Source organism: Varroa destructor, unplaced genomic scaffold (assembly GCF_002443255.2).
Source record: "Varroa destructor unplaced genomic scaffold, Vdes_3.0 BEIS01000003.1, whole genome shotgun sequence".
Taxonomy (NCBI): Eukaryota; Metazoa; Arthropoda; class Arachnida; order Mesostigmata; family Varroidae; genus Varroa; species Varroa destructor.
Window position 1 is genome coordinate 31,981,343 of NW_019211456.1, and position 15,768 is coordinate 31,997,110.

A 15,768-nucleotide genomic window follows, 5' to 3' on the forward strand; every position below is an offset into this window, starting at 1 on the left:
AGTCTTTCTATCCTGTATGTAACCAGAATGGGCTTCAAGCATGCCTTCGTGTATTCGAATAGAAACAAAAACAATTAGCGGCTCTCCACAGGAGAGTGCCTTACATTTACCTGTGACCACAGCTTACTGCGACATAGTACGCTCGCTCGTTTTATATTAACTAAAAAAAAAAAGGCATTTTCGTTAACTGAAGACGGGTTAGCCGGCTAGTCGGGTGGTAATTATTAGCTAAATGGCCAGAGTTGTGGAATGCGTGCGTTCATGCCATTTAAAAGACGCGGATGTATTATTCTTTAGCAAATGCAGAACATCAGCACAAAACAACGAAAGTAGAAAGGTTTTTCTTTCCATAGAAGCTACTGCCGATCTGCTGACTGACTGGTTACTGGTAATTGGGTGTCATTTTCCTCCTTCTCCTCTTATTTTTTCTATTGGGGCAAAATTTTCATCTGCTTGACGGAAATCCACGAAAGCGTAGAAAAAATGCCAACGTATCCTTGTGGCTGTTATTGGATGAAGCCCTTCGTATTCTTAAGCAACACGTAAGTGAAAGTGAACATTACTACGCCGTACATCGATCGCATGGCCTTATATATAATCATAGTACGTATGTAAACAGATGACACTGTAGTATCCGGGCTGCAAGTCATCCATAGCTATCTATAGACAAGCAGGTTCATCAAATATTAGACACGGAGGGAGCAGATACTCAGTCATAGCCAGACAGACAGCAAAAGAGATGGCTAATAGACTAGATAACACAAACGGAGGGCGTAGGGGCAAACAGAAAATGTGTACACACCCAATGTAAGCGGTGAACGATGCCAGCGAACATGAGAATCAGGCGAAACTCAAACTTGCGATTGTGTCGAGTTGTCTCGAACGCGTGCTCCGTTGGCGTAATGCCAATGAGGCCGCGCGGATCGCGGAAAACCCAAGCCGCTCATAGACCAAGCGGACACCACCCGCACTAGATTTACTGCTACTTCACAGTGACGCGGTTTTTTACTGCAGTCGTCCGGAGGACAAGGCAGGAAAACGACTGGAGAGAAGAAAAACGAAAAAAAAGTAATGGCGAAGACCTGCTGTATTTGCTCTGATGGCAACTTCGTATTAAATACTCTCATAATAGTAACAATGAGCAGACGTAAAGGAAGCGACAAAAGACCCTCGCCAACGGACTCACCCAGGGCTTTGTGGTGCTCTTAAGCCTTAGCATTGTCGAGTGGCGACCAAATGACGAATGTATGAGATCCATAGAGTGCGTCACTTAGAACTCAGTCGAATATGAGGTCTTTAGTGCGCGATAGCTTTCGGATGTTGTGTCAGCCGTTCTCCTCTTTGCGGGCTACACGAGCTTACTCCTTATTGCGGTTGTTATCAGTGACTACCATCATGACTGGCTTATTCGGACTATTCGAGATCGTCGAAACTAAACGATTTCAAACAAAGACAGCATGGTTCGATGTCAGCGTTGATCATTTCGGCTATTCGAACAATCACACTTTCCCGTTACGAGTACTCTACAATAACGAGTACTTTGATCATTCAAAGCCGGGACCAATTTTCGTGTACACCGGTAACGAGGGTGATATTGCCACGTTTGTGTATAACACGGGACTTATTTGGGATTGGGCCAAGGAGTTTGGCGCGTTGCTCATCTTTGCGGAACACCGTTATTACGGGAGGTCACTACCATATGGCAAAGATTCACTAAAAGACGTTCGTTATTACGGTTATTTGACGGTGGAACAAGCGTTAGCGGATTTTGCTCATGTTGTTTCGGAGATCAAGCGAACATGGCCAGGCGTTGAGAAATCAAAAGTGGTTGCTTTCGGGGGCTCATATGCAGGCATGCTGGCTGCATGGTTTCGAGTCAAGTACCCCTGGTTAGTGGATGCGGCATTGTCATCCGGAGCGCCTATTCGCCTTTACCAGGGCCTCGTCAAGTGTAACGCGTACAATGAGGCGGTCGCTAGAACGTTTTTGGCAGAGGGAGGCAAACAGTGCGTCGATAATATACGCCGTTCGTGGAACGCGCTTGAACGCCTAAAAACCACCAAATCGGGGGTGGACTTTATATTTAGGCAATTCCATGTCTGTCAGAAGAACGTTGCGGCTGGCTTCTCCCAGGTAAGAGACTGGATCTACGGTTCCTATGTGAATTTGGCCATGCACAATTATCCGTACGGTTTCAATGCGCGTCGGCTCTCGTCTTACCCAGTGCGTCTGGCATGCGCATTCCTAAAAAAGGACTTCGCGACGGACGAAGATCTTCTACTAGGAATCTACGACGCAGTTAATGTCTACCATAACGTTAGTGGTACGGTAGAATGCAACGATGTTGAGGTTGTTTACGGAGATCATATTGGTAGTGCATGGCAGCTGCAGAACTGTAATGAGATGGTGATGCCCTATTGCGCCAATGGAAAAACCGATATTTCATACCCGTTCCAATGGAACTTCGAAAGCTTTAAGTTGTACTGCCAGAAACGTTATGCAATGACGCCAGATCCTCAAAAGATGCGAACTATGTTCGGCGGAGACGAGATCACGATGTCTTCGAAAATCGTATTTTCCAATGGTGACCTCGATCCATGGTCTGTCGGCGGATTCTTGAAGAGTCTCGGCCCGTCGCTGCCAGCCGTCATTGTTCGAGGAGGCGCCCATCACTACGATTTGAAAGGCGACCATCCAAAGGATACCAATGAAGTGAAGACCGCGCGAGATTTAGAAAAAGATTATATTAAAAAGTGGATCAGTGCTTAAGGCTACACACGAAACACGTGCTGAACGAACTTTGCAGGGAACAATCGGAAAAGCTAGAAATGATCTGTAGCAGATACAAAGTAGAATAAGGACATACGCATGTGAATTGTCTAGTTTCAATAATTACAAAATTTTATTTACCAATGCGTTTATCTCACTTTCGAACAAGTACTGCCTACGGGATTTTCAAATAGGGTCCACGCCGTCCGTGGCATTGGTCAGCTGCAGCGATGCACGTCTTCGACACCATGTAACTATGTCAACTGTACAATATATGTAATGTTGCTATTGGAAAATGTTTTTTTTTTGCTCTTTCTTAGAACATCCTTTAACATTCTGTTGAGATACTGTTTCAGCACAAAATATAGGCCGCATGCTGTTCACGCCTAAAATCATAACGTTTTTCCGCGACACTCAATAAACGATACCCACTACGGTTAGCAACAAAAGAACCCTGACAGCGCGCCGAAGTCACCTGTCCTGATATCTCTATCCATATCTCATATCAGCAGGGCAAATGGCATCCTAAACTTTGGTATGTGTTAAAAAACCCTGTAACTATATTAGCCATAGGGTGACAATATAAGAAGGAAATTCTGGTAAACTTTAATTCTCGACCCATATTACCGCGTAAGAGACACCCAATGCGAGTGTTGCAAGTGTTCATTGCGTTTGCGAATCTCCGACATATAATGTAAAGCAAAACTATATTTCAAATCTCTACCTTCTTCACCGTCAAAACCTCACCGCTGTAGAGGGCTACAAAGAAGCTTGGCTATTATATAATTTGTTTATTATTGTAGACAGTGTCTACTTAAAAAATAAAACGACGATTTACTTAATCCGTACCAAATCGGTGTCACGCAAATTCAGGTACGCTTCGGGTTTATCGTAATATGTGGCGCCACCTATGCCAGCCGACGTCACTCTTCCGAACCCTCTGAGGGATGAATCTTGTCGGAAGAAAAAAATTGCACCGTACATTTACTCTGCTATGCAGTTTTATTGTTAGACATGCTGTTAAGCTATAAATGTTAATTGCTTGTTAAGTACTAGTCAACACCACTATATCTAAACGATATAAAGGTACACTATTATTTACTTGTAACGACTTGCACGCTAGTTCGAGCAAGTTTGCACCTTACCGATGGTACAACACAGTCCTGGTATCCTAGCTTCGCTGTCAACTCTAATTGGCTAGATTTTTCACTATGAGCTCAAATTTTGTACCGCTCACGCTTCGAGATGAATAGGACTAAGAATTGTGGCGGGCTGCTTTTCGGAGTAGCATCGCCAGCTCGGACATTTCTCTCCTAAAGTTCTACCTCCCTGCTGACGTCGTCCTTCAGTCCGATTTCTTTTCTCTAAACCGTAAAAAAGAACCTCGACGATATCGGATGAACCTCGTCGTGCTGCGAAACTGCGACGTAAAGTTGTTCGGCCTCGTCCTGTTTACGCGGCTCCAAATCTCTTCTGTACAATTTCATAGATGTCATGTTGAAGTTCGTCCTGTGTTTTCTCTCACTCTTCGTTGTCCCCCTCTCCCCTAGATTTTCGAGGCTCCCCGGAGGCCGTTCGAGTTTTCAGCGGCGACCGAGGTACGACCTCTCGCTCACCTTCGTCGGCTGCTAGACCACTGCTGCTTACAATGTGCATTGAAAACTGAGCCACTAGCTACGATGCGCGACTTCCCAACTGGCTCACGGACCAAGATCAACGCAATAATCATCCGTCTATATACTTCCCTCTTTTCTCTGCTGTTGCGGCGGCGATGGCTGTTGTACGGGTGTACTCGCCTCCCATCCATCCGAGACTCGTCGTCTGCACAGCTCCGGATACGCATAGTATAATACTATGTTCATCGTGCGCGCTGCGTCTGGCTGTGTGCTGCTGATGCTGCTAGTGGTAGTAGGTCGACAGTTAGTACCTCTCCCCTGACGCTCTCTCGCAACCACGAGCGAACAGAAGCAGCAGCAGCAGCAGCGGCGGCGGCGGCGGCGGCGGCGGCGGCGGCGGCAGCAGCAGCAGCAGCAGCAGTCATCGCCTACAATAGGCACTATCAGGCTACGAGTTACAACAGGCAGCGTCGTAGCGGCCACAGTTCACTCACTGTGGCTTATGTGGTGCCATTGCTCACTGAAAGCCTGTTTCAAAGGCGCTAGCCGACGAGTGGCTTAAGCCACCCATCAAGCCACCCGGCCCATAGACTGCAAGCTGTGTGTGTAGATTCATCTGTAAAAATAAAGGTGCCGTTTCCGTTGAAACACCGGCAGTTTTTTTGCGTGACTTTTGCTACTGCTGCTTCGGAGGCTCAGTCGGCCAGCAACTGTTGTTGTTGCTGCTGCTGCCAATGATGGCAATATTTGTCCTTTGTTCAGCCATTTACCCACCTCTCCTGGTCCATACACGATGACTACCATACGATCTGGTATAATGATAATCGTGATGCTTGCTTCCGTTGCAGCTGGCATGATAAAGTTAATTTAATCAAACTAGCGCGTGAGATATAGCAGAATTGGTTGAACGGCTGCAGTATCGTTAACAGTGCCGTATCCTGTTTACACAGAAGAGCGTGTGTGAACGGTGCTTTTGGTGCTGACCATTTCAACAACATAGAACGAAAAACAGAGACGATAGAGATGAGTATGTAGATGTCGTTAAGTCAAAAGCGGACCGCTCCGCCAGAGCGACTAAAATAGAGCTCGGAGACGTGAGACATCGCGACTAGTTTTGGCCATTAGCAACGAGCGCCACAGCAGAAGGATTAACGCTAAACGCTGGAGGGCAGCACAGTGCGATGGAGCACCGTGTTCTCTACCGCTGTGTTCTTCGCAAATCCGAAAAGGCCTCTAAATGGTTTGTTAGATCATCGCAGCAGCGTATCAAGTCGCATTCTTCAACCTCGTGAAACCTTGTCCTCCTCCTCCTCCTCCTCCTCCTTCGACTGTCTACCATACCGAGTGTATTTATTACTTGGAATATAATATCATATATGTAAGAAAAATTATTGCGTGGGCGTTACATGGTCTGTGCGCTTTTTGAGCGTGTACCTCCCGCTGATGTGGACTATCATCAGTATCTTGTCGTGCATTGCAGCTGTAGCAACAGAGGCAATGCCCCGGTAAAAACATCATAGTTCTAGTCGGAAGTGTCGTGCCAAAATCAAAGTACGAGGGCCGTAAAAACACGATACCAGCGAAGCAGTTCCAGTCACGGACTCAACATGAACACCTTGGTCGACATTGACGTCTCGTTCGGTACCTGGTGAGCAATCGCACAGCATAGAGGAATATACAGCTAAAAAAGCATCGAAATATCGAGTCTAGCTAAGGGCCCGAATCGAATCTTTCAACTGAAAATAAATGTTTTGAAGGCGCAGCAATGTATGTAAATAATCACCGTTTGACCAATTCGTCGATCAGTCAATCAGTGATTGAACTATGGCCCGTCCTCCAGAAATCGCTAATTTGTAAATGGCAGAAGTAGGCACAAAACTAGATGCAATACAAATTTTTGGTGCTGTAAAAAGAAAATCTGCGATTATTATATTGCCCCTCTTCTTCTTCTTCATCTCCACAATAAGATTTTACTGAAGATCACGCCGATCCGGCTTTTATTCGGGATTCCCATCAATTCGAATCCCTCCTGCTTGCCCTGTTGACGTCCGTGCCTTCTCTGACGTTGATGCTGTTGCTATTGCTGTCCTAGTAATGAATTAGAATATTTAATTTGTAGAAAATTGTTGTGCGTCTTGCGAGTGTTCGTCAATGAACCTGGTCGCAGTGGGTCGCGATTAAAGAAGTGTTATTAAAAATGTGACAGTGGAAGTAGTTGATTGTACCTCTATCGTTGTGGTCACGGGAGCTATTGCATATATATATATATATATATATATATTCGTATCGTAATCGAGGCCACATGATAAGGGCGTAAAATTGCGCTCTGTACAAGAGGGCGCCTGTGAATGTTGGTTTACAAAACGATGTGGAGCGTTCAGAGCGCTCCGAAAAGCGTGTGGTTCTATCTAGAGTTCGCGTCGATAGGTGGCGCGTATTGGAACAGACCACTCGACAACGGCAGGAACAATTCCGTCTCTTTCGACGTCGCTCGTCCATTCTGACGGCTCTATTTTGAGATTCGGCGTACGATTAGATATGGAGCCGGGTTAACAGCTCGCTAAATAATTTAAACAGTTGTTTAGCGGGTATAGCGACACCAACGTCAGTAGGACAAAACATGATTATGCCGTCGACGCGGCGTATTACGGGCGACGTTCTATAATCATATATATATGATCCTGTAGTTTTGCAGTGTCTCTTTTGTCATATGTCGACTGTTCTTTGGCTTGTGTATGATGTATTTGAATATTGCAAAATGTCTACACTGCCCTAGCCATTTGCCTCAATAACGGCTAATATATTAATGTACTACACGGCAAAACATATCCACTGGGCAATATGATAGGCTTATAATGGCTAGCCTTTTTTTCGAGTAGCCTTTGGTACAGTGATTAGGTGTTCTGAAGCCATCCAAATAAGCGGACGAACATCAATCCGCAACTGAATTGTATCCGAGTCGTTGAAATTTCGATATATTCAGTTAAAGCTGAATGGCTGTATTTCATCTGGGCTAATTGATGTTCGACAGGGTTTGTTTTGTGTTCCGATCAGAGCGCATTATAATTAGACATATATTATAACTAGTCAAATACTTCGGTACCGCTTCACACGAATCAATTCCTGCCCCAAAATCAGATATGACTGGCCAGCCATTCCGGAAGTGTCCAAAGACTATGCTCTATTTATCCAAAACCTGATTTTACAATTTTGAAGATTATCTATAATTTGAATATTGTTTAACGTGAAAGTTCTCGTATAGGCGGCACAGGGCCTTTTTGAAGGTGTGTAACGGCGCAAATACCCACTGTTCGTCATCCTATATGTTTCTAAACTATAAAAACAATATAATCAAACATATTAGAGCTACTACATGATTTAACGTGTTGCAACACTTCGTACTAATCATCTAGCAATATGAACTATAATTGAATTGATCATTTTATGCCAGCTCTCCTATGCAAGTACATCAGTCTATATCTAGTGCGAACGCAGCTTCCTGCAAGCAATCTGACTAAATCTAGTTTTTTCGCACACGACGATTCTTCTTTCGGTTTGCTGTGTACCCCCCAAATCCGTTCCATCTATCTACTGCTAACTAGTTTATAATAACAAGAATTTATGTTGAACTTTTTTGCGCCATTGCAGCGTTCGAGATCCAGTAATTAGAAGGGTGGTAAAAGAAAAAGGACATTCTACACGGAATGTGTTCCTGGAGACCGAGCCTATCGAACGTCCTGATAAAAGGTGAGCTTACAGACACTGACTATTAAAGATGTTAATTGCAAAGTTTCAACGAAACGAAGCACTGTTTGGCGTCATTTATTCAATGGCAAAGTTTTCCCAACATTGGTACGCGCTTGACTGACTGTTTTCACACGGCTCAATTATCTGATAGTAATTAGCTGAACTAGACTTATACAAATGGTTCTCCTGCTCCTTGTTTATGTTATTAGGTCAAACTGTTACAGAGTACAAGCTGGCCTCCTTAATTTTGTGGCGTTCATACGAAGGAAGAATTAGTTCCCAATTTCCGACTCACGCCGACCACAAATATGCAATGTAGTTGTTTCCTTTAAACGTCGTTGTATTATAGATTCTTCATGGGCTGGTAATGATACGTAAAATTATTCAACTTAGTTCTACTACGCATCTATATGTCTGACTATGAACTTACGGTGCGTTTAAGGGGTCGATTAAGTCGCCACGACGAATCGGCCAACAACCACAAAGCTCGATCGCCATTAGCCAAAAAGCGAAGATCGTATTCAGGTAGCGCCGACGAGCAACGGCGAAAAGAGAAAAAATGGTAAGCGGCAGCAGAAGTAGCATATATTTTGCGCCTTGAACGGCAAATTTTAAAATTAGTCCCCCATTTAGCTTCAGAATTTGAATAGAACTTGTTACTTCTACCCTGATCACGAGTGAAACAAGCATTTTTTATTGATTATCGGAATAGTTCTAAGTTAGCCTTAAAGGCTCAGCCGTATTTGTTAAATCACTGCTAGTACTGTTGCTATGATATACGCAGAGCTCGTTTATAAAAAATAAATCGATCAAACAGTCGAAGTTGACTGTTTAAGTTAAGCCATTGATCGTCTAAGGATCTGCTGATTTAAAGGCGAATATATCTGGATGGCCTCCAATAGTTTTGTGGGATCGTTTTTTTGCGGCCTCCATTTTCTAGTAAAAAACGGTTGCGTCGATCTCGAAGTTGTTCTTCAGGCTCTTCTTCTTCAGATAGTGAGGCCGAAAATTCAGAGCACAGGTAAGTTTCCACTGTCCGCCTCGACGTACGTATTCAATATTAAATCAGACTATACGACTATTGAGATTAAAATATCCTCAAGTTACAGATAGATAGGTAGTTATCGTGCGCTAAGTTATTGTTCCTGTTGTATGTTGGAACACATCAAGAAACATTTCAATTTGATGTGATGATAAAATTTTGTCTCCCTTTTAGAATCGATGACACCGGTAAGTAGAGGCTTCGTAGTTAGGTAGAAGGACTGGCACTGATACGTAACTTGTAGTATTTGAATATATATATAGTATAGTCTTTGATCTTGCTATCTGTTGGTGCGTTCGGCTGCCCACTTTTTGAGTAGGCCATAGTGATATGAGGTAGCTGTGTCCGCAAGCGTTTTGCCTCATAGTTCTTAGAATCTTTCCCGGCGTCTTACCACTGGATACGAGACAATGCTAACCCGTGACTTTGGTAACGTCTTACAGCTCTGACCATGGCGTCCGCAAAAAATCGCGTCGCAGTAAGAAGAGAAAGAAGGACAAACACAAGGTACATCATATAAGCGTTCGCAAATTAAATAACATCCAAAAACCGTGCAATATTTTCTACGACCATGCTTCGTAGATTATATATACAGTGATAAAATCTATAATTGTTTCTGTCTGTCCTTGTTACACCTTTTTTTTCTGGTAAAAACGATATGTATAATTTCAAACGAAATTCTATGTGAAACGATGAATTCACAGTAACTTTCTATTGGCTTGCATGCTGCCTCAGCGACTGCGTTTCTTTTTGCAATTGTTTATTATTCTAGTGGTTACACTTGTTTATCAACTAAAAAGGTGTAATTTTTTATACGTAGGGGAGCGATAAAAATTAACAGGCAGACAAATATTACAATTATGCAAGAAAATCGTGCTGTTTTTCTTTGTTTTTTTTTTTGCCATTGAAATGTTGGCTATTTTTGTGGGTATAAGAGTTTCATTCACGTCTATTAAAGTCCTTAGTATAGGATTACTATAAACAGTAGATACATATAGATAACTCTATTTAGCATTTTTCGGTGATATCATGCCAGTCAGTGAAGTATAATAACAGAAAATATTTTTTCGTCCCTTTTTCAATTTTCTTCTCTCGCTGGAATAGAAAGCGCCACTGAATCTCCCGTGTAAGTTGTCCAAATCCATCAATATCCATTCATAATCTAATCTTATAATAAAATAACAGTATGGTAACTATTTATCCAAATTTTAAATCCAAACAAAAAGCAAAGAATATATAACTGGCCCAATGAGCTGCGAATTCGTGTGGCACCACGTATTGCCAGCAGCTGTAACAGTATTACTTAACAATCTAACCATGATGTGTAGAAGTGTTGTTTTCCCATATATAGTTACAGTCAGATACCATTTATGGCTTGCTGAGAAGTGAGGCATGGCTACGCCATCAGTACCTTATATTTTTGCGCCATAACATACGGATCTAGCATGACTTTGCCCCACATTGAGTCGGCTAAGAATTCGGCGCTTTGTTTAGAAGATATTGTTTCCATCGTAAAAATGCATGCGTCTCTCAAGGATCACTTTTCTGATAATTGCCCCATTCATCATAAATAACAACTGGCGTTTGTCAGTGGGCGGATATCGCTTCTGATATATGCTACCGTTGCCGAACAATAATGCCGTAAAAACAAATGTCTATTTGTGTGTGTGTTTGTTTGTGTGGTGCTAATCCGTTGTCCAAAATTGGCCGGTGTGCGCGATGTGTGAAACTGTCGTAAATATAACGGTATTAGATAATTAGGTAACTACAGATTATTTGAGAGAGATGATATTACAAGATATACAAGTAATAATGATTATTACTATGAAATTATTCTGTCTGGTAAATGAACTAATGGTGTTATCGAATCTTAGAATGCCTTTCTTAGGAGCTCTGAGATTGGTAAAATTCAGTAAGTAAACCTCGCTCGCGATTGCAGACACAACTTGTAGTTTCTTGCACCACCCCTTATACTACTACTATGAATAATTGGCTTCTGTCATTATCACATACATAATTATCATAGTATAAAAATATGGAAACACTCATGATTACCAGATGAAAGTGTACTTTTTGCGAAAAACGCGCTATTCCATGGACCGAATCAGATCATCAAAGACACATGAATCTGTCGATGTATACAGACCTTTGCTGTCCTCTAATGCTACTGATGTCCTCATTCCGTTTACCGGCACCTGCCGTCGTTTTCATTGCTAATGCTGTTAAATAGACGAATCCTTGTCGTTGAATTGGAATTAATGATAGTAATACAACCGCCTGCCTGGCCGAAGCAATTGTACTTAGCTGCATTGACAAAGCTGGCTAACAGCAAGACCTAATGCAGGGCAAGAAGAAATCTCGGCGAGAGAGCTCGTACAGTGGCGATGAACGAAGAAAACGGCATCATCACCATCACAGCAAGGAGAGAAGCAAAGGAAATCGGGCCGACGATGACGACAGGCAAACCGATAGTAAACATCTACAACAGCGTCACAAGAGTCGTAGCAACGACAAGAGCCGAAGAGGTGAGCGTGACGAAATTATTAACGTTAGCAAAGTCGTCAGCGGCGGCCAAAGCTGTCGCGTGTTCAGGCTTCATGTAGTATAGTCACAATATTGTAAAATCATCTTTTGTCTAATTATAGTGCCGATTTTTCTAGATGAATCGAGAAAACCCCGTGGCGATGAAGTTTGCCATTCCGACAAAAACGTACCAGAGCAAAAATTTGCTTCAGGGGCTAGTAAACTATCGTTTAGCCCACTATGCGATGAAGAGCCTACTGAGGAAAAGGCTATCGATTATCGAGCTTCCGACAAGAATCATGTCGAGCTGTTGATGAAACTGCCTAGCAAGAAGGTCGTTCCGGGCCGATGGCTTGACGAAGACGAGACCCACAAGCCGGAAGCTGATCTTACAGGAACTGGCAGCAGTAGCAAAGCAATCAAAGCAAAAACACCCAATGGAAACGAAGTCAGCGCTTCGAAACAAATCCAGGAAGTTCCCGAACAATCCGGATCGATAGCCATTAAAGGCAGTCCTAGGTCAGTGGCGTGCGAAAAGCTGGTGTTTGCTAACCAACATTCCGACTCTTTAGATGCAGAGGAACGATTACTGAATAACGATTTTCCAAAATCGCTGCGAATCCAGCCAACGGCGAAAAAAAATTTCGCTCTTACGACGGACGCCGCTGTGAGGACGGAAACTGATCAGCCGGCAGGACCTTCAAAGGGCCGCTCTTTACCATCAACGCATCATCGAATGTCGCTATCACGCCAGTCAAGTTCCTCTCCTGACTGTGCAAAGATACGGAAGCTTCTCGCTAGCAAAAAGGTCACGTCGCCGGATACACCCTCGAGCAATGTCAGTGGAACAAGTAACGGAAGAAGTGATTTGCGCAATGGCAGCCGATCGCCACCGACTGGACGAACTGGGTCGCACAGCCGTAGCCGATCGAATTCGCGGAGTCGCACAAGTACTTGTGCTGGAGGCGATGGTATAGCCGGAGTCAACGGTGTCGGAGTACATTTCATGAACTCTACGACTTCTTGCAAAGAGCCCGAGTTGAGCAAGTGGGAAAAGAGCGACGCATTGCCAGCAGCCTACCGCAGCCGTTCGAACAGCCTTTCCAAGTCCCGATCGGCGCATTCCTTGTCAAGATCTCGATCCCGAGAACGATCTGGCGGCGGTAGAAGCCGCAGTCATAGTCGCTCTCGAAGCCGCTCAGGCAGCGCTCGTTCGAGACGGTCGAGGTCAGGATCGGGACGTCGTTCCACATCAAGACGACCGGGCTCCCGAGGAAGGTCAAGATCATACTCAAGATCAAGCTACTCGTCACGTTCGCGGAGCAGGAGTCGGCGATATTCCAGCAGGTCAAGGCAAGTTATGAAATGACTCTATTATCACATACCTCAGAGACTTATATGGATCCGCGTTATTACGCTTGTACTCCCATCGAAGTGTGGATGATATACAGGTTCGCCGTTGCATTCTAACCTTTTGCCAAGACAATATGAACTATCCTAGCAATTTTCCGCGGACCATGAATGACCGGCAAAAGCTATTATTTTTTTGATTTTGTAGAAGTCGCTCATACACTCGGTCTAGGTCGCGAAGCCGGAGTCCATCTATTCCTAGGAGGGCTGGTTCGCCTAGCTTCCTTGACAAACGTCGGATTACGAGGTTTGTACCCGAAAGAATACCCGAAGTCATTCTTTTCAGTTGGTACAATTTAGAAAGCGTAGCTGATATTATAATATGTCATATATCGTATACTCATCTTCTTATCAAGCAGTCGTCATTTGCACCAATTTGTTATTGTTTAGTTTATGCTACGAACGGGTTTGCTTGAATGCTTGAATGTCATCATACGATGACGGGTCATATTATTAAGTACTGTTTCATTTGAGAATGTCGTTCTATTAATTAGAGCCATAGTTTTGCCTTGATCCTGAGTTTGCATGGCATCTGTTTCCGCTTGTATAGGGCGCCTGATGGGCCCTCCTGGAGAAAGCGTCGCCGCCAAAGCAGTTCGTGGGACTCTCGTTACTCGAGATCGTCCAAATCTCTAACAAGGTCATGGAGCTCGACTTCGACTAGATCGAACGAGAGCAGCTCACGCAGTCGTAGGCGTCGGCGAAGGCACAGCTCGTCGTCAAGTACCAGTTCCGGTTATTAGTCTCCCCTCCAACGAGCAAGCCCATAAACAAAGTCTAGTCGGATCTATCCAAAGAAGTCTATGCTAGACTTCTACAAGTACAGCTAATTCACCGCTGTAAAGTAAATGCAGCTGTTTGTTTCTAATCGAGGGGAACGTCGGGTGTCTTTCAGCACAAGTGCAATAGAAAACAGTCTTTCGTGTCCATCGAAAATTAAAACGTGAACATTGTTTGGCTCAACTTAATTAGCTCATTGTTTCACCAAACAAGCTTCTCTTCACTATCTACTACTGCAAGCATGAGAATCTTCATTCCAGTTGCTGGTCAGCACAGCCTAAATCAACTAATGCCAAACAAGTTATGCTTCTTCTATCTGCATGAAGTTTTTCTACCCATTTCAATATTTCAAGTACGAAAAGGACATTTATGTTGTATAATCTATAAGTGCAACTCAACGGGCCAAAGGTATCGATGGCCAGTGCAATATTTCCATACGATCTCTAGTACAATCCAGTTGCGGCTACGGTACGGGCCGATGCGGATCAAGTCATTTGCACGACCCTATGATGGACGTATGTCTGTTAATAAGCATAACATATTTAACCACGCATGATAAATAAATTGGTCACGTTTTTCCTGGAATGCGTTATTTTTCATTTAAAAAAACAAAAAAAAAAAGCAAACTTACTATTTTTGTACCACTACGTTAAGTGTGTGTTGTTTGATATTCAGTTTAATGATACGTTGATCGAATTGCCCTTGCGCTACGTTCGGAAAATTCAGTTACCTTTGTTTAGTGACGCTACCGGTAAGTTCTGTTCAACTTTTCAATTCTAGTATGATTTTTCGTAATGCACGCGAATACGACCTCAGTTTCTGCGAAGATGCGCACATTAGATTAGATAACTACGAGATAAATTGACACGAATATGTCTTTTATTTTTTTTTTAATAATAATAATAATAAAAATTTAACGTCTGTACCTTGCCTATTCGCAGAGGGCAAGAGAGTGGCATCAGGATAACTTAACTGACATCTATGTTGATCATTTCTCTCCTGCATGCTTACTTATCATGGCTACTAACTTTTACTACTAGTTCTTTGTTGTTGTCCTAATCTCTTTCGTTGCAACTGTCCTAAATGCGTAACAATTCCACGACAACGATTTTCGCCCACGCGACTCGCTTGTGTCGGCGGCTGACGCTGTCGGCGAAACGCTGTATCGGAAACCTACTTCTTGTGCCTGTCGTTTCTAAACGATTCGATGAACTATACCACATCGTCATGCACTCGTGGCAATTTAACGCGTGTCGGGACATCAGCGCGAGAAAGCGACCTGTCCCGTACAACTTCTACCGCGCTCGCTCCTATTCTACGGATTCTGAGGATGATTACCGTCGCCGCTAGGAGAAGATGGACAGAAGTTGAAAAGATGTCTGCTCGATGTGCACGGCAGCATGGGGAAAGCCGAAAACGGGCACCAGCCCAAGAACCAGTGAAGGACGAAAGCTTCACCGTAAATTTAATTGCGACCAAATTGAGTCGCGATAGATAATGTATGATTCTGTGTAGAATCCAGGCACCTTCACAACTAAAGAAAACCGAAAAAGACAGAAACTCAAAGATCAGGCAATATGAATTCGGCTTCATGACGTATTATCTAACCGTACTCTATACGATTCTGCTGTACAAAGCAGAAAAACAGAAGGAGAACAGCAACGCGTCAAAGCTTCCCGAATACCAGCTAGACAAGATTTGCCAATTCGATTGAGGACAAAGGCCAACCTGTGGGATCTAACGAAGCAGATAGGTGACACGTTCGTAACACACTAGATAAACACCCAGAATAACAATAATGAAGGTAACAACAATTGACCGTACAAATACAAAATATTATCACTACGAGTGATCATTAATTAAACTATAATTAATAACATT

General features: G+C 43.4%; 1 protein-coding gene and 1 pseudogene across 10 annotated transcripts in view; both read left to right on the top strand.

The window, feature by feature from the left end:
- LOC111248430 (uncharacterized) overlaps positions 1–15,389 on the top strand; it is a 34,221-nt gene extending 18,832 nt beyond the window's left edge. For 2 of the 10 annotated variants that reach the window (XM_022800772.2, XM_022800776.2), the window contains 8 exons: positions 8,034–8,132; positions 8,575–8,694; positions 9,073–9,153; positions 9,618–9,681; positions 11,519–11,699; positions 11,835–13,050; positions 13,256–13,354; positions 13,658–14,472. In XM_022800772.2, the coding sequence (XP_022656507.1) occupies positions 8,034–8,132; positions 8,575–8,694; positions 9,073–9,153; positions 9,618–9,681; positions 11,519–11,699; positions 11,835–13,050; positions 13,256–13,354; positions 13,658–13,850 (2,053 nt within the window). In that variant the 3' untranslated portion in view covers positions 13,851–14,472. Of the gene's footprint in view, positions 1–2,878; positions 3,020–4,754; positions 6,034–8,033; positions 8,133–8,574; positions 8,695–9,072; positions 9,154–9,617; positions 9,682–11,518; positions 11,700–11,834; positions 13,051–13,255; positions 13,355–13,657; positions 14,473–14,927 lie in introns of those variants that run through there. The other 8 variants (XM_022800774.2, XM_086985825.1, XM_022800778.2 and 5 more) reach the window with 7 other exon arrangements.
- LOC111248432 (lysosomal Pro-X carboxypeptidase pseudogene) lies at positions 1,220–2,769 on the top strand (annotated as a pseudogene).
- Positions 15,390–15,768: the final 379 nt, after the last annotated feature.